Source organism: Colletotrichum higginsianum, chromosome 3 (genome assembly GCF_001672515.1).
Source record: "Colletotrichum higginsianum IMI 349063 chromosome 3, whole genome shotgun sequence".
Taxonomy (NCBI): domain Eukaryota; kingdom Fungi; phylum Ascomycota; class Sordariomycetes; order Glomerellales; family Glomerellaceae; genus Colletotrichum; species Colletotrichum higginsianum.
The window spans coordinates 4420980-4445709 of record NC_030956.1 but is presented as its reverse complement, the minus strand read 5'-3'; the positions used below and the strand labels follow the sequence as shown (position 1 = coordinate 4445709).

At 57.3% G+C, this 24730-nt stretch overlaps 7 protein-coding genes across 7 annotated transcripts; 4 read left to right on the top strand and 3 right to left on the bottom strand.

Annotated features, from left to right (window-relative positions):
* Positions 1-192: 192 nt before the first annotated feature.
* Positions 193-2242, top strand: CH63R_04857 (Ku70 protein; the record flags this gene model as incomplete). The annotated part of the gene is made up of 3 exons (XM_018299832.1): positions 193-276; positions 313-930; positions 977-2242. 3 exons carry the CDS (start codon positions 193-195, stop codon positions 2240-2242), a joined length of 1968 nt encoding a protein of 655 aa, XP_018161078.1.
* A 498-nt stretch (positions 2243-2740) lies between these two features.
* On the bottom strand, positions 2741-5128 carry CH63R_04856 (GMC oxidoreductase; the record flags this gene model as incomplete). Its single annotated transcript, XM_018299831.1, has 8 exons — positions 2741-2830; positions 2891-3552; positions 3610-3967; positions 4011-4297; positions 4356-4485; positions 4545-4806; positions 4865-4895; positions 4948-5128. 8 exons carry the CDS (start codon positions 5126-5128, stop codon positions 2741-2743), a joined length of 2001 nt encoding a protein of 666 aa, XP_018161077.1.
* Positions 5129-6434: 1306 nt separating this feature from the next.
* On the top strand, positions 6435-7621 carry CH63R_04855 (Radical SAM superfamily protein; the record flags this gene model as incomplete). The annotated part of the gene is made up of 2 exons (XM_018299830.1): positions 6435-6741; positions 6834-7621. 2 exons carry the CDS (start codon positions 6435-6437, stop codon positions 7619-7621), a joined length of 1095 nt encoding a protein of 364 aa, XP_018161076.1.
* Positions 7622-8387: 766 nt separating this feature from the next.
* On the top strand, positions 8388-9380 carry CH63R_04854 (Pyruvate formate lyase activating enzyme; the record flags this gene model as incomplete). The annotated part of the gene is made up of 1 exon (XM_018299829.1): positions 8388-9380. The coding sequence occupies one exon, from the start codon at positions 8388-8390 to the stop codon at positions 9378-9380; it is 993 nt and encodes a 330-aa protein (XP_018161075.1).
* A 2129-nt stretch (positions 9381-11509) lies between these two features.
* On the top strand, positions 11510-12802 carry CH63R_04853 (initiation factor 2 subunit family protein; the record flags this gene model as incomplete). The annotated part of the gene is made up of 4 exons (XM_018299828.1): positions 11510-11531; positions 11620-11689; positions 11761-12625; positions 12701-12802. The coding sequence occupies 4 exons, from the start codon at positions 11510-11512 to the stop codon at positions 12800-12802; spliced, it is 1059 nt and encodes a 352-aa protein (XP_018161074.1).
* A 1503-nt stretch (positions 12803-14305) lies between these two features.
* CH63R_04852 (Duf323 domain protein) lies at positions 14306-18148 on the bottom strand (the record flags this gene model as incomplete). The annotated part of the gene is made up of 13 exons (XM_018299827.1): positions 14306-14375; positions 14477-14890; positions 14956-15443; positions 15496-15571; positions 15625-16318; positions 16459-16590; positions 16642-16928; positions 16991-17012; positions 17072-17085; positions 17142-17256; positions 17327-17534; positions 17664-17786; positions 17894-18148. 13 exons carry the CDS (start codon positions 18146-18148, stop codon positions 14306-14308), a joined length of 2898 nt encoding a protein of 965 aa, XP_018161073.1.
* A 3030-nt stretch (positions 18149-21178) lies between these two features.
* Positions 21179-22786, bottom strand: CH63R_04851 (Serine carboxypeptidase S28; the record flags this gene model as incomplete). The annotated part of the gene is made up of 2 exons (XM_018299826.1): positions 21179-22365; positions 22423-22786. 2 exons carry the CDS (start codon positions 22784-22786, stop codon positions 21179-21181), a joined length of 1551 nt encoding a protein of 516 aa, XP_018161072.1.
* Between the last annotated feature and the right edge of the window lie 1944 nt (positions 22787-24730).

The following is a 24730-nucleotide window of genomic DNA, read 5'->3' as shown; positions in this document are numbered from 1 at the left end:
GTGGTCACGCGCCGCGAGCTTCGGTGGAGCACCCACCCCTGGTACGCTTGATACCGCGAAGCTCCCCCTGGTCTAGGCGCGTTGGTGCCTGGAGACTAAACCCCCGAAGGTGACATACACTTCCTCGTTGCTGCCAAATCCTTCGCAAACCAAATCACCTTCACACTCAAATTTCTGAACGACTTTTGGAGAATGGCTGATCGTGGACACTTCAAAAAAGAAGGGGAGGAGGAGGAAGATGCTGAGGAGGAGCTTGACGAGACCGTGGGCGTCCCTGTCCGCAGCGCTTGACTTACAACTGACGCATCACAGGACTACAAGGCACAAAAAGATGCCGTTCTTTTCGCCATCGATGTCAGTTCATCCATGCTGCAGCGCCCCCCGACTTCGGGCTCCAAGAAGGCGGATAAGGACAGCGCCGTCGAGGCGGCCTTGAAATGCGCCTACCACCTCATGCAGCAGCGCATCATCTCGAACCCTCGTGACATGATGGGCATCCTCTTCTTCGGCACTGAGAAGTCCAAGTTCCAAGAGGAAAGTGGTCGTTCTGGTCTGGGGTACCCGCATTGCTACCTATTCACCGATCTCGACATTCCCGCCGCAGAGGACGTCAAGGCGCTCAAGACGCTAGTCGGCGCCGACGGAGAAGAAGGCGAGGATGAAGATGACGTCCTGGTTCCGGCGAAGGAGGAAGTCCAGATGGCCAACGTCTTCTTTTGCGCGAATCAGATCTTTACGACCAAGGCGGCGAATTTTGGCAGCAGGCGCCTGTTCATCATCACAGACAATGACAACCCTCATGGCAATAACAAGGACGCCAAATCGGCAGCCGCCGTTCGAGCCAAGGATCTCTACGATCTCGGCGTTGTCATTGAACTATTTCCCATCACGAGAGAAGACAAGAAATTCAACCTCGGCAAATTCTATGACGTAAGTGCTGCAGAATTGCTTGGGGATTCTAAGCTGATTCGCATAGGACATCATCTATCGAGACCAAACCGCCGAGGCCCTCTCCGAAGTGCGGAACTCGAAGTCAGGGGACGGCCTCACCCTTCTCAATTCCCTGATATCCAACATCAACTCCAAGGAAACCACCAAACGTGCCTTGTTCTCAAACCTCCCCTTCGAGATCGCCCCTGGCCTGAGGATATCGGTCAAGGGCTACAACGTCATCCACCGCCAGACGCCAGCCAGAACGTCGTACATCTACTTGGACGGCGAGAAGCCTCAACTCGCTATTGGCGAGACGACCCGGATAGCCGAGGATAGTGCCCGCACGGTAGAGAAGACCGAGTTCAAGAAGGCTTACAAGTTTGGCGGCGAATACGTCCATTTCGCCCCGGAGGAGCAGAAGTCTCTCAAGGACTTTGGCACCCCCATCATCCGCATCATTGGCTTCAAGCCGCGCTCCATGCTCCCCTTCTGGGCCTGCGTTAAGAAGTCTACCTTTATCTTTCCCTCGGAGGAGGATTACGTCGGTTCGACCCGCGTATTCAGCGCCCTGTGGCAAAAGCTTCTCAAGGACCAAAAGGTCGGCATTGCCTGGGCCATCACCCGCGCTAACGCGAGTCCAATCCTCGTCGCCATCATTCCCTCCCACGAAAAGTCGGAAGATGACTCAGGAACTCCCTACCTGCCCGCCGGTCTTTGGCTCTATCCGCTGCCCTTTGCCGACGACCTCCGCGAGGGTCCTGAGCCGCCCAGCAACCTCGTCGTCAGCTCTAACGAGCTTATCGACCGCATGCGCGTCATCGTCCAGCAGTTGCAGCTACCAAAGGCCATGTTCAACCCCAAGAAGTACCCCAACCCCTCGCTACAGTGGCACTACAAGATCCTTCAGGTCTTGGCCCTCGAGGAGGAGTACCCGGAGAAGGCGGAAGACCTCACGGAGCCAAAGTACAAAGCCATCAGCAAGCGCGCAGGCGGGTACTTGGATGAGTGGGCAGAGGTCCTGCAGGTCGAAACCAAGAACGCGTTGGCAAAGGCTGCCATTAAGCGTGATATAGACGACGATGATGACGAGAGGCCTGCCAAGAGGGTGAAGGCGGCGCCGAGGAGCGTGAAGGTGTCCGGGCTGGGGCTGACCACAGCACAGCTCAAGGCGGCCATCGATGGCGGCGGCTTGAGCAAGATGTTGGTGGCGGATCTGAAGGACATCCTGGCTGCGAGAGGACAGAGCACGACGGGGAAGAAAACCGACCTCATCGAGAGGGTCGAACAATGGGTTGAAGACAACGCCTGAGATTGTTATGGAATGATTGACTTTGCAACGACTGTACGATACCACTTGCGAGCAGCCTATTGAGGAATGCCAACTATTTTGGCAACTGTATTCATGCACCTAAAAAGTTTTGCTCGGCAACTTCCTCGCTGGTCATCTTATCTCATCAATTGGGCCCCTTTCGGTGCTGGAAAAGCCAGCGTACATTAGGATCACAAAGGCTCACCGTGTGACTTTGACTGTTCCTAGTTCTATCTCAGATTCCGTCCCTCCAACTACCGAGTCCCTACCCTGAGGCATCTAATGTTTGGAATCGTCCATGGCCTCTCGGATCCCGAGACAGTAGAGAAATCAAATGAAGAGAAAGAGACATAATCCGGTGGGTGGGCGGCTCATCAAGTGCAACGTCAATACTCAGTCAAGGCGATCAGGAGAGCATTATTATTATCATTGAGCAACTAACTCATCTTCTTCTTTCTTCCGTACTACCGCCCGAACACGCTATCGCTCTAGCGTATATCAGACAGCACTCTGAACGGGGGGCCACTTTGGAACACCGAGAGGGCAGGCCTCCGGGCCGCTCGTTGCATCTTTAATGATGTCGGCTGCCTGTCAATAGTGTTAGCAAACTTCTTGGTCACTCATATTCACCATCCAACCATGACATACCTTTTCAGCCACCGCATAAACCGCAGCCTGGATATGCGCACCCGGGATCAAGGGCATGACCCCCGCGTCGACGACCCGCAGGTTACACGTCCCGTACACCGTCAACCCCGCGTCCACGACGCCGCCCAACTCCCGCGGCATCATGCTTGTGGTCCCGCTGGGGTGGTACTCGGTGCCGACGAGCGGCTTGAGCTCCGTCATCAGCTTCCCCTCGTCGTCCCCCTCGAACCGCGCGTCAATGACGGGAAGCAGCGGCCTCATCGCCTCGGTCTGCATGAGCCGTCGCGTCGTCTGCAGGCCGAGCCGGATGATCTTGCAGTCGAAGGGGTCAGCGCAATACCGCGGGTCGAGCAGCGGCCCGTCGAAGACGGAAGGGGAGGACGGCCGGACGGTGCCGCGCGACAGGGGCTTCTGCGCAGCGACGGAGACCTGGCCCCAGGAGGTGGTGAGGAGCTCGTAAGCGCCGACGTCGGCGCGGGCGAGATGGGATAAGACTAGGCGCTTCTGCGCGGCGTAGCCGGCTTTCACTGTCGGCGGGGTGTCGAGGGGGATGAATTCGAAGGAGGACTGGCTTGTGGTGTTTTGGAGGGCCTCGCCTTCGTCTCCGTGCCAAAGCAGGCTTGGGAAGGCGACGGTGTTGATCAAGGGCGCCGTCAAGGGGCCTGAGAAAGTGAGCTGCTTGGTCCTCTGTCTTTTCTTGTTTCACGATTCGTACGTACCAGAATGGTTGGTAAGGAAAGTGTTAAGCGCGTCTCCAAAAGCGTCGCCCGTGAGGTCACGAGAAGTGAAAAGGGATGAGTTCGAATCTGGGCCAGGGGTTAGCTGAACGTCATGTGGTTCCAGGAACATATTTTTTTGCTCACAATCGAACGGGAAGTGAGCCATAGGATGATCCTGAAAGTTGTTTCCAACGCCGGGCAGGTCGATCTGCACGGAGATGTTCAAGGATTCCAGGACTTGTCTGGGGCCGATGCCGGAGACTTGAAGCAACGTCGGGGACTGGATGCCGCCGGCGGCGAGAATGACCTCCCTGTTACTCGTCACCGTCTTGTTGATCCCGGAGGGTCCCGATGAGAACTATGAGACCGTAGCAGCCTTGTCAGCGGCCTATTTGAGATACCAACAGGCTAGGATGTTGGCTCACATCAACTCCGATGATACGGCGCCGGTCGCCCTCGGCCAACGAGCCAGGCAAGCCCACAATCAGTCGCGTAGCGGTCTGACCAGTTACGACGTGCAAGTTTGAGCGGGAGATGGCCGAGTCAAAATATCCAGTTCGCGCATCAGAGCGAGTCTGGTTGGTAGGAGACATGCTTGACGGAACGATCATAGCGCCCGTCAGGTCACCCGTGTTAAGGTCGCCTGACAGACGGAGACCGATCTCCGAAAACCCTTGGAGAACATGATCTGCAATAGTCAATTCGAGAGTTCAGATTGTAATGGAGTGGAGAGATAGGTTACTTACCGGATGAGTCGTAGAAGTGACGCGGGTAGGCAACATTAATCGGCCCTTGGGTTCCGTGAAACAACATGTTCGGGTGAATGTTGAGGCGGTTTCGCAGGTTCTCGTCCACATTGACGGTGTAGCTCTCGACCTTTATCATGGTTCAGTATCAACTCTCTTCTTGGTCATTCGCGAGGGCGCGCTGTTTACCTTCTTGAAGTAGGGAAGAAGGCCTTTCCATCCCCAGCCCGGATTACCCAGTTCTTCCCAGGCGTCGAAGTCGGCGGCCGCGCCTCTGGTCCAGCACATTCCATTGACCACTGAGCCACCGCCAATGCCTTTGCCTTGGTTGATACTGCGCGTCTTGCCATCGAGAAAGTTCTGAGGGGCAGTCACCACGCTCTGGCCATAGGGCGAAGGATGCGGGAGGCCGATGTAGCCGGGGGCCACAATATTGCTCTCACGCCCGTCACTAGAAGAGTCAGTAATAGTCCTCGAAGACGGGAAATATCCTTGGATGGCCAACTTACAGCTCACCCGACTCGATTACGAGAACGGTCCCTGTATCCAGTTAGCAAGGCCCAGAATGAGACGGCGAAAGAGAGGTCGCTACTGTTCGAGTCTTCGCTCAGTCGGTTCGCCACAACCAGTCCTGAGATTCCACCTCCGACTACGACATAATCATACTCAGCGAGTAGGAAGTTGTCTATAGTCTGGCTGGTGATGTGGAGGGCGCTCGAGAAAGGGAGGAGCACGAGGGAAACGAAACAAAAGAAAACCAACGTGGAATCCATGTCAAAGAAAGTCGCCAAAGAAAGTGCGTTTGCGTGAAACAAAAGAAACCTTTCCCAAGGGGGTATATAGAAGAGTGAAGGTATGAAAAACCTAATGGTGAATAAGGGCGAGGGTTGCAGCGAGTGAACCGGTGGGGTAACAACAAAGCTGCCAAGTTGATCAAAAGTAAAGTGAGTGAACCGGACGAGGGAAGAGCCTACAGCTCAGCTGCACGTATGTTAATGCACAGATCTGCTTCCAATTTCATCTTAAGCCCAACGGATTCTTGGCCGGTTCTTCCCAAGTCAGGACGCCCTAACTGTTTCTTTCAAGAGGAGTGGTGTGAGATGATATCAGAGGAGAGGTTTGCCGACACACCAGGCTGTACTATCGTTTTCACATCCATAGCAATGTGTTTCGAAACGAATCAACCAAAGAGTCGAGCCTAATTCCGGCATCACACCATTCCCGCGTGGTTGGCTCATTTACCTCGAGGTTAAAGTTGCTTACTCTCAACACTGGCATCCTTCACTACATGTTGACTCGGCTTTATACGTCACAAGTACAGGAGAGCTTTCGACTTCGGTCCTGGATGGGAACTGGGAATCGGCAACGTTTTACTGTCTGATTACTTGCAGAACTGACGAAGTATCTTGCTAGCGTTCAACGTTGCTACGGTGGTAAAAGAGTGTTGCGACAGAACCGGAGATTTTTGTGGTTTTGATCCTTCATGGACTTTTGTCCCGGAATAGATCATAGATACAGGGGTGTCGTTGCAAGGCAAAGCTGACCTTCCTGGCAAGCATCCGCTCGGACCACAGTTGGCCCCTGTGAGAGGAAATGGCCGAAGGTAGGTAATATTAATAAAGTGTAACTCTGCTGTTAGCAATGCCATCCAACCGGATCGGTAATCACCGGCCTTCAGCATGTCTAAACTGAAGTGCAACCCGGCGGACCTTGGAAACTGTTGCCAAGAGACCTCCAGCGATTACCGAAACCGCATGATCCGAGGGGATTTCAGCAATTCTGTTGAAAAATTCGAGTTGGCGCGATACGAAGTCAAGTAGGACAAGATTGAGTCCAGAGGTCGGAATCTGAGGTAAGGTGAACTACCTATGGAAGAAGAAAGAGGCACAAAGTGACACCTTCCCTGTCAAACGCAGGTAGGGAAAGAACGTAGACCCACCCGTTCTCTTCAGCCAATGGTGTGGCATCTTAGGTAATTCGACCTCTCTCCTCATCCTCCTCCTCCTCCCTGTCGTCATCCTGTGACGCGGTAGTTGTTTCCATCAACTTCATCTCGGCTTGCGATGATTGCATTGCACAATGAACGTGAAACCACTGGGACGAGCCTTTGTACGACGACATGAGCTCTTCCGCCGTAATCCGGCCATGGGAAACTCTCGTCGCTTACTCCACCTCGCGCCCCCGTTCCTCCTTGAGGACTACATGCCTAGGTACATGACATTGTCTTCCATCGATGAATCCAAGAAGCGATCCAAGGCCTACGCTCATCTTGCCAACTGCAATCTATGTCCGCGACTATGCGGGGTCAACCGCTTTGAAAAGACTGGAATGTGCCTGGTTGGCAACAACACGAAGGTCAATGTGATTGCGCCGCATTTCGGTGAAGGTCTGAAGCATCCTCCCCCTTCATCGTGTCCAACCACACAGCATTCCATCTCGGAATTTCTGCAAGGGCGGCCACACTGACCAAGACCCCAGAACCATGCATCCAGGGACACAATGGCAGCGGCGCCGTATTCTTCTCGGGCTGCAACCTCCGCTGCGTCTTCTGCCAGAACCATGATATCGCCCATCAGCGCAACGGCCAGGACCTGACGCCTGAGGAGCTGGGCGAATGGTACATCAAGCTGCAGCAAGTCGGCCGCGTCCACAACATCAACCTCGTCACCCCGGAACACGTTGTTCCCCAGGTTGTGCTCAGTATCCTACATGCGAAGGAGCTAGGCCTGAGGGTTCCAATCATCTACAACACTTCCAGCTTTGACTCGCTGGCGTCTCTTGAACTGCTCGATGGCTTGGTGGATATCTACCTCCCCGACTTCAAGGTATGGGAGGCGGCCACGTCCAAGCGCCTTCTGAAGGCAGACGACTATGCAGCCACCGCACGCGAGAGCATCAAGGCGATGCACAAACAGGTCGGCGACCTGTGCTTTACTGGGGACGGCATCGCCAAAAAAGGCCTTCTTGTGCGGCACCTGGTGATGCCCGGAAAAGAAGCAGAGGGCCAACGGATCATGCAGTTCCTGGCTGAGGAGGTCTCCAGGGACTGCTTCGTCAACATCATGGAGCAATACCATCCGGATGCTCATGTCGGCAAGCCCAAGAGGCGCACAAAGGACGACACCGAAGACCAGGGCGCGGTGCGGTACAACGAGATCAATAGGGCAGTGTCAGGAGACGAGGTTTCGTCGGTGCGTAGGGCCGCAGAGGCAGCTGGTCTGTGGCGCTTCTGCGATCCTCCCAGACACGACGGCTTTAACATCTGAGATAATGTCCCTTGCGTTAGCATCTAGCCGTGGTATACCTCTGCATCTGGGACGGGAGCGGTTTGCCAAGTTGGTGGAACCCCCCTAGACGTTAGGGTCAGCTGCAGATGCATCAGCGGAGCCCCCCAAGTAAGGGGCTCGGATTGCACTGGCGATACGACCAAAGTGCACAGCAACTGCAGGTATGGTTACGGTTGGCGATTCGAGTGTATCATATGCCATACCATTCTATCACGGCACAATTCTCGGGTTGGTGTCCAGGTTCAGAAGTACGATTCGGCAACTCCATACTCCTCTGATAGTTATCGAGCTGACGAGAGATGAATGTGGTGTCTCACGATGCAAACCCAACAGGAGAAGCAGGACACCGCGGATGTCTTTCCAGCTTGCCCCATTCAAGGCGAACCTCTCATTGTCTGAGAGCCACCGGTCATCTTGGAGCCCCAGCTGCCATGCCAGTTCCTTTGCTCCCCCTGTCGGGCGCCTTCTCTTTCTGGAGCATACCAGGCTAAAATCGGACTGCCCTTGATCGCTGCATCTTTATTTGATCGTGTTTGGTCAAAGTTTTTTTGGTCTTACATGTGCAGAAGCTACATCAAAGAAATCTCGGGGTTTTACACTGCTCGTATCCAGATCCTGCCGGTGAGGGATACAGTGGAGGTTCGATCGAGCCTGCGGCCTCTGTATGTATATCTGGCTCGCAAGAGCCAGCTTTCCCCTTGGGTATCTTGACAATAACAATCCACGTTTGCTACTGCTCTTCGCCATGAACAAGTACGTCGAAGCCCCAGTTTTCGTCCCTTCGGCCGCCACCAGGCACGATACGATGAGCACCTCCCATGAGGGTTCGTCACCGAACCAGCCTTCGTTTCGATCTTACTGCAATGAATCTGACGTTTCCTACCCTATATTAACGCCGTCGCCTCTCAGGCCGACATTGAGTCTAGGATGCACGAGTCCGAGGAGCAGCATGAGCACAAACACCAAGCAGCAGCAGCGTCAGCAGCCTGGGTGGTCGGCCTTCATGTCTCCAAACTCGTTCGAGAAACTGTACACCGAGAAGGCCTATCTGACGGCTTCACTTGAGACCCAGGGTGATAAAGAAGTGAACCTCATGAGGAGGCTATCCATTTTGCAGGAGAATATCGGAAACGGGTTGCCGTCCGACGAGCGACGCCGGTCGCGGAAGAAGACTGCCTTGCTGAAGAGCAAGATCATGGAGGCAGCGGCGCAGAAGAAGGCCATCCTCCTCAGGCTCGGCGACATCTACGTGGAGCTCCAGAGCCGGGAGACGTGGGTGCAGGTTCAGAGCGAACTCTACCAGCGACAGCGCTCCTGGTGGTCCACAGACTCGCCCGGTACCGCCTACGCGACGACGCCCTCGGACGTGGCGTCCATGATACCGACGCCATTGGACGCCGCCTCGCCCATGTTCTTTCCCATGGGCTGCCACCCATCCTACGGCACGTGGGAGGCCATGACGCCCTGCTGCGAGTCTCTGATGCAGGCTTCGCAAGATGGGTCACCGTACGAGTCTTGGCCAGAGGGCAATGTGGTCGTCGGCGACCGCGCAGATGAGCTGGAAAACCGCGGCTTACGGTTCGAGTACAGATCCCAGACATCGCTTCACTACGGCAACAGAGACGGGAATCACCAGCCTTTCTTCAATGAGACCAATTCCCGACGGCCCAACAGGAGAATGAGTCTTCCCTCGTTAAAGTGTCTCTGGCCAGGGTCCGAGAAATCTGGTGGCCCGTAAGTGAACGCAGGTGAGCCCCGCAGATTCTAGAAAAGCGATCAGAGGAACTGGGGAAATACGATCGATCCAAAGGGTGCGTTCATCTTTCTTCTTCAATATCATGTCCATTGGGTAGGCTCATGTACGGTAAGCCGCAGCAAACGGCGTAGGGAATCTTGTACTTTTAGTCATGGAACAAACGGTCCTTTGAACTCCTTGCATCACTCTCTTGACTGCTCCTTTTCTTTATTCGGCCATTGCTCGCAACCTGATGGAAGTGACGTGCCGAGGGAGGGGATTGAGATCTTCTTCTCGAGCTGTACAGAGAGAAGTCCTACGCAAACTCGCCAAACTGGCCGTCGTCGAAGCCCAGGTCCTGCGCCGATTTCCTCTTCTCCCGCTTCTGCTCGCGAACGGCGGATGCGCTGGGCGGCGGAGGCAGGAAGCTGCTGCCGCCGCCACTGTTGCTGCTCCTGGGCGCGCTCGGCGGCGGTGGCAGCGAGAAGGCCTGCAACGCGGCGCCCGAAGCCGCGGCGCCGTTGGTGTCGGCATCGGGCCTCGACCGGCGGCCGATCTTGGAGCCGGCAAAGTTGATGGTGATGGTCTCGCCCTCCTTGAGGCTGTAGTCCTTGTTCCGCTCCTCCTCGGCGCGCTTGGTGTTCTCGGCGGCCTGCTTGGCGTGGGTGGCGTCGAGCAAGCCCAGGCTCTTCTGGGCCTCCTGCAGGGCGACGCCAAAGTCAAAGGCCTCGCTGCGCTCCTCAAAACCTAGGCCGAGGACGGCGCGACGACCCTGACCGTCCATGACGCGGACTGCGAAGAAGCGGGACGAGTCGAGGACGGGCTCGACGGCGGAGATGGACGTGTAGGGGGCGGCAGCGAAGAGCTGGCCGTTGGAGGGGTCCTCGAGGACGATGTCGACCTTGATGTGGTTCTCCTTGGTGGCGAGGCCAGCGGGGGCGCCGGGGGCGACGGGGACGACGGCGCTGCCGACGCCGACGGGGACCGGGGCGGCTGCGGCGGGGGTTTCCCAGGCGGTCTCGAGGACGCGGAGGCGGGCGGTGAAGATCTGGCGTTCGGTCCAGCCGGCGGCGGTGTAGCCCTTGTTGGAGGTCAGGGGCGGGATGTTGTAGACGTGGGCGCCCGAAGCGATGAAGAGGATACGCTGGATCGCGTCGGCGGGGAGGGGCGCGCCGGTTGTGGGATCGGTCTGCTCCATTGCGAAGGTGCCACCGGTTATGTCGTGTCGTGTCGTGTCGTGTCTTCGTATTCGTGGTTGCGGGAAGGGGGAAGAGGTGTGGAGGTGTCAGGTGGGCGCGGGAGGGCGTGACGGAGAGCTTCGACGGAGTTGTTGTCGGTGGTGGAAAAGTAGAGGAAGAAGCTTCATGGCGAAGTGGATGGTATGAGTGAGTTGCTTTTGCTTTGGGTCCAGGGGGGGTCAAGAGCGGAGGGGGGACGGGGAATGGTATGAAGGCTTACAAGGACGGGAGCTCGACTAGCTGGGTTTTGGTGGTGGTGTCAGCGTTTCGAGTGGAGGGGAACCCCGCTGTCGGTAGTGGGATGTCTTAGATAATGATACAGAGCACAGGGCGGTGGTGCAAGGGAGCGAGACCTGGAACGAGACCGCTATTTTGAGGGAGGGGAGGGGAGGAGAAGGAGGAGGGGGAGCAGGACAGATAGATGGATACTTGGCCTCTGGGCAGAATGACGTGCGGCCATCGGTAGTCCCGTATCGTATCTGTGCAATGGATGGGACAGCTGCGATAAGATTAGCAGGACAACCCCGCCAAACCACAACCGCCAGCGATCGAATGCCAATCCCTGTTCTGCGGTAAGCTCCATTTCTGGCGGCCAGTCAGTGTAGGAATTGAGTCACTGGTCCTGACCCCTTCCAAATTTATTTCCCAGTGCTTCAACACCAAAGACCGCCCCCACGCCATCACATCGCGACAACCAGCATTGCGCTCCATCGTATCGGCGTCTTCGACCCCCACACGTATTTCGCGACTGCTGCCCTGCCAGGCCTCCGGATAGCTTCGCTTCACCTCCACCGGCGCATCACAAGTGACCTTGCGTGCCACCTCTCGAACACTTCCTCCCTCCCTCCCTCCCTCCCTCCCTCCCTCCTTCCCTCAACCCTCCTCGACATCACCATGGCCACCGGCGACCTCACACGTACGCTCTCCTCCCCTCTACCGCACGACTCCCACAATGTGTTCGCACACAATATTTCAAATCATAGGCTGACCATACGGTCCTACAGCGACAGGCGACAGCCAAAAGGCCCAGGGTTCCGACATTCCCATCCGCAACAAGACGACGGATGCAATCGAGTACCACCACCACTTCCCGGCGCGTTGAAGCACCACTCCCCTTGCTAACCTCTCTCTCTCCTTCCATCCAGCATCGTCTCGACGTACCACTCCCTCCTCCAAGACCCCGACCTGACAAAACCCGTCGCCGCTATCGAGGCCCTCATCTCGCTCCTCAACGCCTCGGGCACCACCACCGTCTACGAGACGCTCGACCTTGTCAAGCGCGCCTCCAACACGCTTCACGCCTCCGTCAACAACCCCGTGCCCCTCCAGGCCGGAACCGACCTATTCCTGCAGTACCTCGTCTCCTCGCTTAAGCAGCAGGAGGGAGCCCCGTTCGCCAGCGCCGCCACCGCGAACCCGCACCAGTCCTTCGACGCCGTCCGCACCCACCTCCTCCGCAACGGTCGCCTCTTCGCCTCGCGCGCCATCGCTGCACGCGACCGCATCGCCGACGCCGGCTGGCGCTTCGTCCGCGACGGCAAGGTCGTCCTCACCCACGGCGCCTCGCGCGCCGTCTCCACCCTGCTGTTCCGCGCCGCCGACCAGTTCGGCGCCGGCGGCGTGCGCTTCAAAGTCGTCTACGTGCGCGACGAGCACCGCCCGGCCGAGTCGGACCGCGTCGTGCGGGAGCTCCGCGATAAGGGTATTCCCGTTGCCGAGATCGCCGAGCCCGCCGTCGCCCACGTCCTAGGCCTGCTGCGACAGGTCCACATGGTCTTCGTCGGCGCCGAGGCCGTTACCCAGAATGGTGGCATCATCTCGCGCATGGGCACCTACCAGATCGCCAAGCTGGCCAAGCAGGCCGGCCTTCCCTTCTACGTCGCCGCCGAGTCCCACAAGTTCGTGCGCAAGGTCCCTCTAGACCAGCGCGACCTGGGCTTCAAGCAGCACGTGTTGGACTTCCGGACGGACGGCGCGAGCGTGCAACCCGAGGACGCCGTGGATTACACCGTGAGTCTCATTGTGCTTCTGGGTAGCTTTGAATGTGTTGTGTACGTCAGCTGACACGAGTATTCCTCCCCACAGCCCCCCGATTTCATCTCAAACCTCGTGACGGAAAACGGCGTCAAGCTGCCCAGCTACGTCTTCGAACAGCTCCTCGACATCTACGGCAGTCTGAACGGTTGAGTGGTCATGTGAAACGAAACGCCTTGGTTGCAATCGGAATGCGACTTCCATCTGAAGATGATTGAAGCCGTGGGGGAAGGAAAGGTGGGAAGTCCATCCAGTGCTTTTTCAGCGGATGCGGTGGGGTCCCGGGCAGGCTCGGAGCGAAGGCCGGCCGTATTGCGGGCCCGGACGTAAAAGAAAAATCGTGAAAACCGGCGTATGCGAGGTTGTGGGGTAGCCGAAATCTCCGGAGAAACCCCGGCTCGGCGGTCGGGAACGCGCGCGCACGACGCTTTGGCTCCGGACGGTCCGAGGTTCACACAGGCGGGCGGTTGTGAGCGAGGTATCCGTCGGGCACTTGTCGGCCGGCCCAATGGGGGCATGTGTACAGCGAGGTACTTTTGTCGGCGACGTTGCCCAGTCGAATACATTCCCAGATACCTATGTTAAATCATCCATTACTTCCTCTGCCGAACCATCGCGGCGTCACTATGACACCAGGAACCAGAACAACTTCCTCAGGAGAACAGGAGCAGTCCACAAAGTAGTGCTGGACTGTGTACCTCCCCCCCTCCCCCCCCCCTTGTATTCTCCTCCGTGATAGGTATTCTGCATGAGATGTATCTTTTTGTACTCGACTTGATCCCTACAGCCTAGGAAACCCCCCCAAAAAAAGCGCTAGAAGCCCCCACACACGCCTTGACGTCATCACTTCACACGGGAACGGACGCGCTGCATGACCTGCATTGCGGATTTCGCCCGGCGAGATTGGAAAAGAGTGAGAGAAGAGGGGGGGGGGGGGGGGGGGGGCTGAGTCAGGTTTTGGATCAGACAGATTCCTTATACCGAGGTACTGGGAATCCTTCGGGAGAAAGGCAGACTTGGCGGGGGAGGCGCCCCGGAGAAGAAGAGGAAACAACGTCATCAAGAGTCGGTCGGAGAGCGAGATTTTTTTGAGATTTTTTTGAAAAAGAAGGTGGTGATGGTGATACATCGAGACAGACACACACACACACACACACACACACACGCCCGGTTGGGCGTAAAGAACGTGAGCGAGTCAAATGCGGACGGAACACGCAAGACAATCAAAAAAATGAATCCGACGAGCAAGAGTGGTGGACCCCGTCATCACTCGGCATGAAACACCAAGAACGTGCCATCCAACGAAGGACTGCTTTTGGGAGGAAGCAGAAAAGAAAAAGGGAAAGAAAAGAAAGAAAGGACTGCGGATTGTCACAGAACAGCGGAAGACCCTCTCGGCACAACGAAGTTGAGTCATTGGCCCTGGACGTTGGCCTGTAACCTAGTTGTTGAAACAAAAGGCACCTGCTGAAGAAGGGGGGGAGGAGGGAGAAAAGCAAGCAAATAAAAACAACCCCAAAAACGAAGAGATTACAAGTCGATTAAAAAGAAGACAGAAAATGATGCCAAGACACCAAACACTATACAGCCAGCTTGAAAACAACAATACAACACTCATATAACACGACGTCGTTTCTCCGTCTAGCGCGGTTCGCTCTAGTTGGCGTCCCTCACGAGCCTGGCTCCGCACCAGGCAAAGGGGTAGTTGCGCTGGTACCAGTTCACGCTGGAGTTTCCATCAGTATTTGTGGACGTGGAGTGGTGGGAGTGTTTCTGCAAGATAAAAAAAAAAAAAAAAAGTAAAGGGAGAGGAAGAAGAGTACTTACAACGAACGTCGTCCGGCGATGCGGGGGTGCGTCGCCCAAGACCCCCCGAGGACGATGTTGTGCTTGCCGTCGAAGAAGTCGGCTGTGGTCGCATTGTCAGCCGACGAAGAAGGGCTGATGACTGGCGGTTTACAATGGGATGAGGAGGGCGTCTTACATGTGTACTGGGGGTACAGCGGCATGGGCTCGAAGCCCTCGTGCCGGGCGAGGGGCGAGCTGGTCCACTCCCAGACGCCGCCGAACTCGCCCTGCCCCGCGAGGCGGCCGCCGTTGGCCGTCACGGGGACGGGGTGCCAATGCTGAAATCCGACATTGGCACCGTCGAGGTCCACGAAGAGCTCCGAACGAGCCTCGCCGGCCTCGAGGGACCCGGTCTGTGGGGGCGTCTCCTCGACCCCGTCGTTCGATAGGTGTCTGTTTATATTTCCATCTGTGTCAGTCTCAAGGTGCGACACATGCACACATTAACTGGCACTCACCCGTTGACGGCCGGGACTGTCCTCCCGAGAGTGCGCTCGGCCTCCATCCTCTTGGTGTTGTGGACGTAGGTGTAGATGCTGCGGGCCTCCTCGAACGTAGGCACGCGCCCGCCCATCCACGCCGCGCAGCCCGAGAGCTCGTCATACGACGCGAAGATGGGCCAGTCCAGCGCGTACTTGAGGGGCACCAGGCCGTGGACCGTGCGGACGGCGATGCCGTCGAGGAACGAGTCGGGGAGGTCGCTGGCTCCGTGGTGGTGACCGCCGTTGAGATGACCGTTAGCCATGCCATCCTTGTGTCCATTGAGATTGCCGTTGGTGTGACCGTTGGTGTGGCCGTAAACATGGCCATTCGCCTGGCCACTCGTTTGTCCGTTCGTCAGGTACACCTGGCCGTTGGCGTCGACGGTCTTCTTGGAGTCTGACTCGGCGGCAGCCCATGACGCGGGAACCTTGTTGATGTGGTTCTCGAACATGTATTGCGCGTACTTCTCACGTTAGCTTCATTCACCTACTATGAAAGCCGGTTCAGTTGCTCACCTCCTCATTCGTGATAGGTCGGCCCTTAGCCTGGAAGGCGTGAACATTCGCCTTTCTCGCAGGTCTCTCGTTGTCCCTGGGCTCGTATCAGTAAAGGATTCACCACCAACGGTACTCAAGAGTACTAACCATCCAAAGTACCCGTCGATGCCGGCGTCGAGCTCAGGCTCGTTCATCCCCAGGGTGATGGACTGGGCGGGAACGTCGTGCCATTCATTGGCCACCCGCGCCTGGCGGGCCTTGTTGGCCAAACGCTTAAAGTCGGGTCGCTGGACGTCGGGCGGCGGAAGGGTCTTGTCGCTCTGGAGCATCATGTAGAGCAGCGTCTCCATGTGCATGATCTCATGCTCGAAGCCCACCCAGATCCCCTGGGCGACGGCCCTAGGAATCCTGTCGACGCCGCTCCTGTACTGGTCCCGGAGCCTCGAACGCACCCGCTGCTGGTACTCGAGGATCTGCTCGACGGGGGGCCACTCATCAGGGATTTCCGAGTGGGAGTGGCACTTCTCGGGGTTGTCGACGTCCGGGTCGATGCCTCTCTCGAACATGGGCTGGAAGTAGGCCGGCTCGGTCGGAGGCGTCTTGGTCGTCTTCGTCAATTGGATGTCCAGGAAGCCCGGAATGTGGCCGAGGTAAAAGATGCAGGCGTTGCGAAGCTTGATGGGTTGGTCCAGCAACTCCTCCCTCGGGAGCATCTTCTGCGTGACGGCGTCCCATGCCGTCCACAACGCAGACCAGTCATCCAGAGTCGGACACGACGACGAGGCGTAGAGGTCCGGAAGCAGGCTGAAAGGCATCTTCCTCTTGGTAATCATGTGTAGTCCTATTTCCGGGTCAGTTTTGGGTACGGGGAGATCGGAAGGCCGGCGGTAGTGTAAGTGGCTCCCCAGGGATATAAATATAGGATTGAAACCCCCGTCGTCATCTGATTCCCATTGGGACCAGTCGCGTCCGAAATCTTACGATCAGGAGACTGCACTCCAGCTCTTTCGGTCATTGGCTCCACGTCGGTGGCCAAACGTGGGGGAGGCTTATTGGGGTGCAGGACTCGCTCCCGCGTGAAAGAGGGGGTGTAGCCACCCTCGGCTCCGATTACTTGAGGTTGTGCACGAAAGACGAAACAAGAAAAACCAAGCGTCGACTTACCATGCTCGTTACCCTTGGCCCAGCAGTTGGTCTCGATCAGGCCTGCCATGTTCCACAAGTTCTCGGCGCCCAGCTGGGAGTACTTCAGGCTCTGCTCAACCTGGATGCGCTCGTGCTGCTTCACGAGGGTTCCCATAACGCATGTGTCGCGAACGGGCGAGTAGAAGGCCTGATGACGACCGCCTTCTTCGTCGTAAACGTACTCGCCGATGACTTCCCAGTCGCTGAGCTTGAAGGCCTCTTCGCCGAGAATCTCGTTGGCATTGGCGAGACCGTTCAAGATGAACCTATCGGGATGTCAGTTGGATGAAGTGGGAGGGGACTGGCAAACGAAGGAAGGTTTCTTTACGCGTGAGTGATTCCTTTCTTGTCTGAAGTTGTACGTGTTAGCAGGACCAGTCCATTGACCGTCATAAGTAAGAGCAAATACCATTGTAGGCATGACTGGAGGTTTTATTAGCAGGGTTCGACGATATATCAGTGACGAACCCGGCACTTACTAGACCTTGGACGGGTCGCTGCAGCCGTCCAGACCGATCAACAGCTTGTCCGACTGAGTGAGAACATCGCTAAAGTATTTCAAAAAGCCAGCGGCATCGTCGCGTTCAAAGTTTCCTGCGCAAAACTCGTCAACAAAACAAAAGGTCTGACTAAATAGGATCTTTCTGTGACGACGTCGACGAACCGATGCTCGACCCCAGGCTCAAGATGCACTTGGCACGGGCCAGGTTGGCGGGCTTCTTCAGCCACTCCCGGCCGTCGTCGTAGGTCCCGAGCAGGCCGTGGCACCGGACGTGACGGAACTTGGGCACTTGTGCCAACGTGCGCTCCAGCTCCTCCCGGGAGAGGTCAAGGGCGTAGTAGTCGATGGTCTTGCCGGCGTCTTCAAAGGCCTGCAGCAACAAACAGACTTTGCGGAGGTTTCTTTACGAAAAGAACAAGAAAAGGAAGAAAAAGTCAGAAAACCGTTCCCAGGCCAGTTCGCCAGTCAGCAAGGGGTGGGGGGAAGGGGGGGAAATCACGAACCCACTCCCTAACTCGATGACCATGGACCCCGGTGCGATGTTCTGGGCAATCTCTCTCGAGTTTTTCTCGAGAACCTCGATCTCATTGTTGGTGAGGTAGTACTCGTCCAGATATGTGATCTGGAGAAGGGGTTCGTTAGTGCGGATGACGCAAGACGCGGCTGAGGTGGTGAGATGGAGAGACGAGACGAGACACAGAGAGACAGAGCTCCCCCGGAAGCACTCACATCCTCGAACAACTGCAGGCCCCGTTCGTTGTAGAGGAGCAGGGTCGGCAGCCTCCGGGGTCCGTTTGTGGGGTTCCACATGGAGATGATGTCGTCTTTCAAGTTTGTTTCAACCGCAACACGCCGCACGTCGATGATGTCGAGACCACCGGTGGCGGCGGCGGGCTGGGCGGCTGCTGCTGCCCGTTGCTTGGCGGCCCGGAGGCCGGCGTGAGCATGAGGGAGCTCGTCCTGGGGAACAGCAATAGAGCCCATGGTGATATCGGTACCTACTACTTGAGGAAGGGGGGGGGGGGGGGGGACGGAGGGAAGAGTGATTTGCGAGGGTTGAAGAACAAACGCTTTTGCGAGTCTGGATACCGAGCCGGGTACAAGAGATTTTGGGACAGCAAAAAAAAAAAGGTAAATATGCTGTTTGGTCAAGATGGAAAGTAGCATGTGCAAAGCAACTTGTTGTATGTGCTTGTGCTCGGGGACGACAAAGAACGGACGGGTACCTATAGCTTATAGCCACGGCGAGAAAGTTACCTGGGTCCTCCCAGACCCGGCGGAGGCGCCGGCAAGCAGACGGCGATACATGGACGTCGGCATTCTGCCATGCTAGCCGTAGTGTACATAGGGCGGCAGCTGTGTTCAGAGACGCGTATCGTGTCAAGCGGGTGATGCCCCCCAGAGTGGGTTGTCAGACGCCCTTTCTCTCCCAAGTACCGCATGTACAGACGGTACAGTGCCCAGGGAGTGACCTGATGAAAGAGTGCCGAAGATGGACTTTGGGGGTATCTGGCAGGGCAGGACGGGAATCAATGTATACCGAATGGGTACCGGCCATCAGAGATGGGATCAGGTGAGACAACCACCAAACGTGGCATGGGTCGAAAAGTAGCCCAGAGGTAGCCCGAATCCGTGGGGCCTTGTACCGATTTCAGAACGATTCCTTTTGTCATAACGTGCAGATGGAAGAGGAGTGTGACGGCCTCATCCCGGACACAAGAGTGGGAGAGGATTGGGTCGGGAGCAAATCAGCGGACGTCATTCGAAATGTATCCCACGCCGCGGCGGGGTGGGGGGGGGAGCACCACGCTACTATTGTTGGAGCTTGACGCGGATCACCGGATTCGATATGGCTGTTGTTGACCTGCTCCTGTCACCAAGGAACTCAGGGAATGTTGGCAGCGGCCGGTTCTGCGCCCTACGGCGGGCGGGGGGGCGGGCGGGGGGGGGGGGGGGGGGGGAGGGTAAAAAAGTGGAAGCTTGAGGAGTAGATTTTACAGAGTTTCCCGCACGTACATCGTCGGAGCTGGGAACAAGCGATGCATGGATATTCAGGGCCGGCCAGGGCAACAGGCATGATATTGTACTATTTGTACTCTGTACCGTACCTAGCCGTGCTATGTAGGCACGGAACCAGCAGGCTCCAAGTCATGCCACAGGAGAATGTGTGTATCTGATGTACCGAGGTACTTGAAGCATGAGACACGTACCTCAGGTCAGGTAGGTAGGTAGCTTGCCATAGCTCCTTGTAGCTGGTTGCGGAGAGCGCTGAGCTTCGTCTGGCCGTCCGTCTCTCTGCAGAATTTAGAGTGTGCGGTCACTGAGTAACCACCAGATGCCCGCTGATGTCTGGGCATCTGTATCGGCGCAATGCCATGGTTGCAACCCACCCCGGCCAGCCCTGGCCAGCCGCAAAGGGAACAACCCCCCCCACCCCTGAGGCTTGCGCTGAAGCTTGCGGGGAAGGCAGCCTAACAAGCTGAGCAGCAAGTGAGCAGCAGGAGAGGGGGGAGGGAGGGGCATCTATGATCCAATATAGTGCACGACTACGACTGTGTGAGCCGCGAACTGTGTCAGTGTGAGAAACCTCAGCCCACCCGATGACCAATCCTCCCGACTCGACGGGTCATGGTGTCGTGGCCGGTGAGGCTATGTCGACGTCATTCCTCTCCTGGCGCGGGGGGGGGGGGTTGTTTTCCACAACCATTCAAAAGTACATACCACCCACACCCACGAGTCACTCATAGAGCATATCCGATGGTGAGCCCGGCAACAGAAAGATTCAATCGAAAGGGGAGGAGGGGGAGGGGAGGGGCGGGGTAAGGCCCGATCCAATTGAGTTGCCCACGACGGGCGCGTGTTGAGCAGCCCGGATTCCTGGATTCTGCGACAATGCCATGCTGCGGCCGAAAAAGCGTGATTTATGCGTTTGCCATGGATGAACATGCGTTAACTTGTATCCCGTAGGGGGGGAGAAACACACATAACGCATAGTGGTGCAAGGTACATCCAGCGTTGCTTCCAAGTCGACGGGCGCGGGGAATTCCTCGCGCTCTTTCACACTTTTCGTCTCTTTCAATCTTCTTTTTTTTGTCTTTTTCTTATTCTCGAAACAGCTCATGGAGGATTCGATGCATGCTCCCTAGGTTGTTTTTATCTACACAGAGCATTCGTACTGCCCGAAGAATCCCGGTCGGCCGGCAGGAAGGGGGTGATTGAGACTTTGTTGGTAAGCAGGTGGTGTTGCTGGGTCATGCGTTCGGTGTATCCAGGTGAGTCTCGGTGAGTCTCGGTCAAGACCAGCTAAGAGCAGCAGCAGCAGCAAGAGCAGCAACATTTCCAGCCCCGTCTTCAAAACTTCGGTCGACGGCCAGCCAGATTGACGATTCTCGGCAATCTGCTCACTCTCCCGGTTTCGGACAGGCACCGGGCTGAATCGATCACTTGTTCCTTGCATAGGAGGCCACAGACGCCTGGGCTCCCGTGACGTGACGTGATGTGACGTGACGTGACCCCTGGGGCCCTCCCTCCCTCCCGAGGCCGGGGTTGATCTTCTCGACTTGATAAGCTTATCAGTCGCTGTCCTGGTGAAGATCACGGCGCAGGGGGTGTGTGTGGTGAAAGACGCCGATTCGAGCGTTTCCCTTTGCCACAGTCGAGTTGGAGGACAGATAAGAAAGCTAGCTGTCCCCCAGGTCTACTTGTGTCCCCAGGCCTGGGTAGGTATGGACGGTCATGACCTCAGATATGTGGCTGGCCGCCTCCGAACTCCGAGCAGAGCCAGGCCGTGTTCATCGTGCTCTCAAAAGAAGCAATCAAGCAATAACCAGAATAGGCCTGCACAGTATGGTATGTATGTATGTTTATGCCGTCTATACATCGTCTCATCCACTACTGTCGCCCGCCACGTCAAAAAAAATCACAATGAATCCGTGGCATCCAAAAGCCAACCCCAAACCCCCCAAAACGCCGTCCAATGCAAAAAAAAACAAAAAAAACACGTATAGGCAATCCTCAGTACGCCGCCCCCTTCTTGGGCTTCCACGCCTCGATCCACCGGCCTATGATGGCCACCTCCTGAGCCACTACCTCGGCGTTCTTCTCACTCAGCTGAAAGTCCGGCACGTGGTTGCCCCCCTTAACCACGAGCCGCGGCGCTGCCTCCGTGCTCAGCGACGGCCCTCCCGGCCGGTAGTCGGAGCTCATCGTCGCCGAGCGCCACGGGTCGAACTCGCCGTCGCAGAAGAGCACCTTGTCGAACGTCGCGTTCCACCCGCCCGTCCACTCGTTGAACATGGCCACCGTGAACCCCTCCGACACGGCCGGCCGGTGGCCGAACGACTGCGGGAACCGGAGGTCGCACTGCCGCTGCCGGTGCTCCAGCCGCACGTGCGACGACACGATGCTCGTGCCGTTCGACTCGGGCGGCCCCGTGTGCCACCACCCCAGCGGCTCGTTGCAAAGCTGCCACACCCAGCTGCGGCCCCATTCCAGGTCCGTCGGCCTGTTGTACCCGACCGCGTCGCCGTACAGGTCGCATGCCTCCTCCGCCTCGCACGTCTCGTTGTACCGCCGGTGCATCCACGACGTGTACCCGGCCCACGCCGCCTCGAGCCCGACCCCGGATTGCTCGCAGCCCGCGGCGACCTGCCCGTTGGTCGTGCTCGTCTCGATCCAGTCGCAAAAGTCTAGCACGGCCTTCTCGCTGTCGGTCCACGCGATGACGGGCTTCTGCAGGTAGTACGCAAAGTCGCCGTGGTCCTCGAGCGTCTCGAGCCCAAACTCCTCCTTCATTGCCAGGATCTCCGCGTCCGAGCCCCGGTCCAGCACGGCGTCCACCTCCTTGATGACGAGCTTGATGTCGGCCGAGCAGTTGCGCGGCAGCGCCTGCTCGATGGGCGTGAAGAACTGCCAAAAGTCCTCGATGGCCTGCACCACGGCCGAGCTGGCGTGGTACGCCGCAAAGGTGCCCGGTGCGATGACTGACGTCCACGCCGCGAGCGCGCCCGCGTAGCTGCCCCCGATCAGCACCCACGGCGACTTGTCCGCGTTGGCGCCCTTGTCCGTCGTCCCCTGGTCAAACGGCAGCGCCGCCGTCTCGGCGAAGTAGATGTTGTCGTAGATGGCCTGCGGCACTTCCAGCAACTGCAGCGTGTCTGCCGTCGAGGTCTTGTACGGCCACGATTCCCCATAGTATCGGTCTGTCATAGAATCAGTCTATGCTCTTCATCGCTAGACGCAAATAGGTCGTAACTCACGTTCGATGAGGATGACCGCGCCCTTGTGCGTCTCGGCGTAGAGCCCCGTCACCGTCCCGTTCTCCAGGTAGCCCGTGAAGCCTGCGGCGTCGGACTCGCCGCCGTTGATCAGGAAGACGGGGTAGCCCGGCCCACCCCAGTGCTCGGCGTTCCACCAGTACCGCTGCTTGAAGGTGCCCCTCCACGGCTGCGTGTGGTCGAGCAGCTGGTCAAAGGTACCGTTGTGGATTTGGTTTCCGGAGTGGGCTCGCGGCCGGAGACCGCCGAGTCTCGGCGTGTCTGCCATCTTGAGACCTGGGGCCGTCATGGTAGCCAACGCAGTGGCGGCGATGGCCATCACGGAGGCGAACAGGGATGCCTTCATCGTGAGGCGAAGACCTGGGGGAAGGTACTGTGAAAGAAAAGGGGGGAAAAAGAGGAACAACGAAGGTAAGGCCTTCTGTGATTCGCTCAAAGGAAACAAACAAGATGTTTTGGGCTTCTTGAGGTGTCGACAACCGCTGATCGAAACAGACGTACGCAAAGAGGCGTCATGGCCCCCATCATATATCTTTCCTCCAAACAAACATCCGCCTCCGTCCTCTTGCCAGTCCCAGACACTAGGCCTTCGTCGACAAGGGGGGCGCACGCGACACGGTGAGCAAGCAGCTCAGCCTCCGCCGCGCGAAGCGAAGGAGCAGCACCTTCGCCAAAGCCTCCAGTCTAAGCTGTTGACTGGCCCGGTGTGTAGGCCCCCTGGGCTGACAGTCAGCCTAATCACCCATGCACGTTGCCGTGGCTCTCTCTCTCTGGCTTAGGTCCCCAGCCTACGGAAGAAGACCTGCGGGGGGAGGGGCAACGGGCCATCTCCCTTTGTGTGCGCCTCCACAGCTCGATGGAAGCGTGGCAGGTAGCGGGCCAAAGTGAGGTCAAACGTCAACCGCCGTTCTGGTAGGGCTAAACGGCGGTGTCTAGCCTAGGTCGCCAAAACAACAAAGCCACCCCGGCCCCCCTCTCTCTCGTGGGATCCGCGCTATCAAGCTAATAAGCTTATTGCGTCTAGTCCCAAGCCTTAGAGACCTGGGTTTGCAGAGTAGCTGATTGGTTCGAGTCCTTCTGTATGTCTCTCTGTTGGGAATAGCTGCTTCCTTCTTCTCATCTGTGTGGCCTGTCTTCTCTCTCTACGCCACACTCCTCCTCCCCCGGTCCCTCAGCCCCGAGAGACTGCGGCCGCCCGTGCCGGCCTAACTTCCACCTTTCCTTTTTGTTTTGTTTTCCGCGGCCTAGGTAGGCTGGTGTGCCCGTGCCCGTGCCCGCTCGGTACAGTTGTTTGCTGCTGCCTGCCGCTGGTTCGCTGCGCGCTAGGCCTTCGAAGGCTTGGAACGGGGCTCGAAAGCTGACCCGGGCTGATGCTGACTGAACCTGCATGACCAATCGGGGCCTTGTTATCTATATTTAGGAGGGAATTGCTAATTTGCGCGCAGCGGTCAAATCCTCCTAACAAAATCCTGTCAGAACTGGGGATAGTTATGCATGCCTTTGAGAATCCCAGATTCCACTCTTTAACATTGTACTGATCAATTTTCATTTCTTTTGCATTTCCGTCTTGGCCGTCGACCAATCATGTTTGCCTCCGCTCCGTGTCCGGGTCCCGGGCATAAGAAGCGTTCCTCGCCCGGTCGGCACCCGGGTCCGCGGCCCCGGTTTCCCAACGGAACATCCCACCGTCGTGCCCTTGCATTCCGAACCAGTCCACTGTCCACAAAAAAGGGTGAGACAGTAGGATGCCCTGGCACATCGGTAGCAACGCATCATTCCGGGCCACACAAGGGTCCCCAGCTATGCACGACAAGGCAAGCCACCTGCTCGATTTGGAGTATCCGGCTGAGGCTTGACTTGGATGCACGCCCAGTCGATCGGTAACATTCCCAACGAATCGAGACACTATTCCAGAATGTCGGAGCATTCCGCAATGGGCCGTTGCACCTGCGCCACGCGACTGATGACGTAGAGTAGCGGCACCAACGTGGTCGATGCCGCAACGACTCTCACGCAAGCATGGACTCATCGCGCCTGGCAACGCTTCTCCTCGTCGTCTCGCAGTCGCAAATGGGGGATTTGGCGCACTCGTTTAATCGATCATCAAGGTGCCAGAAGAAACCCCTGCTCCATTCAAACGTTTCTTCTCGTGATTAGACCCGGCCCGACAGCTCCCCTTGTAGGCAAGCATGAAGGCAAAGTGTATGCAGTCGTAGCCTCATAACATGTTTCCGTAAAAGCAATCCGTCGCAAACACCGCGTGCAACCAGACCACAGCTAAACCCCAAGC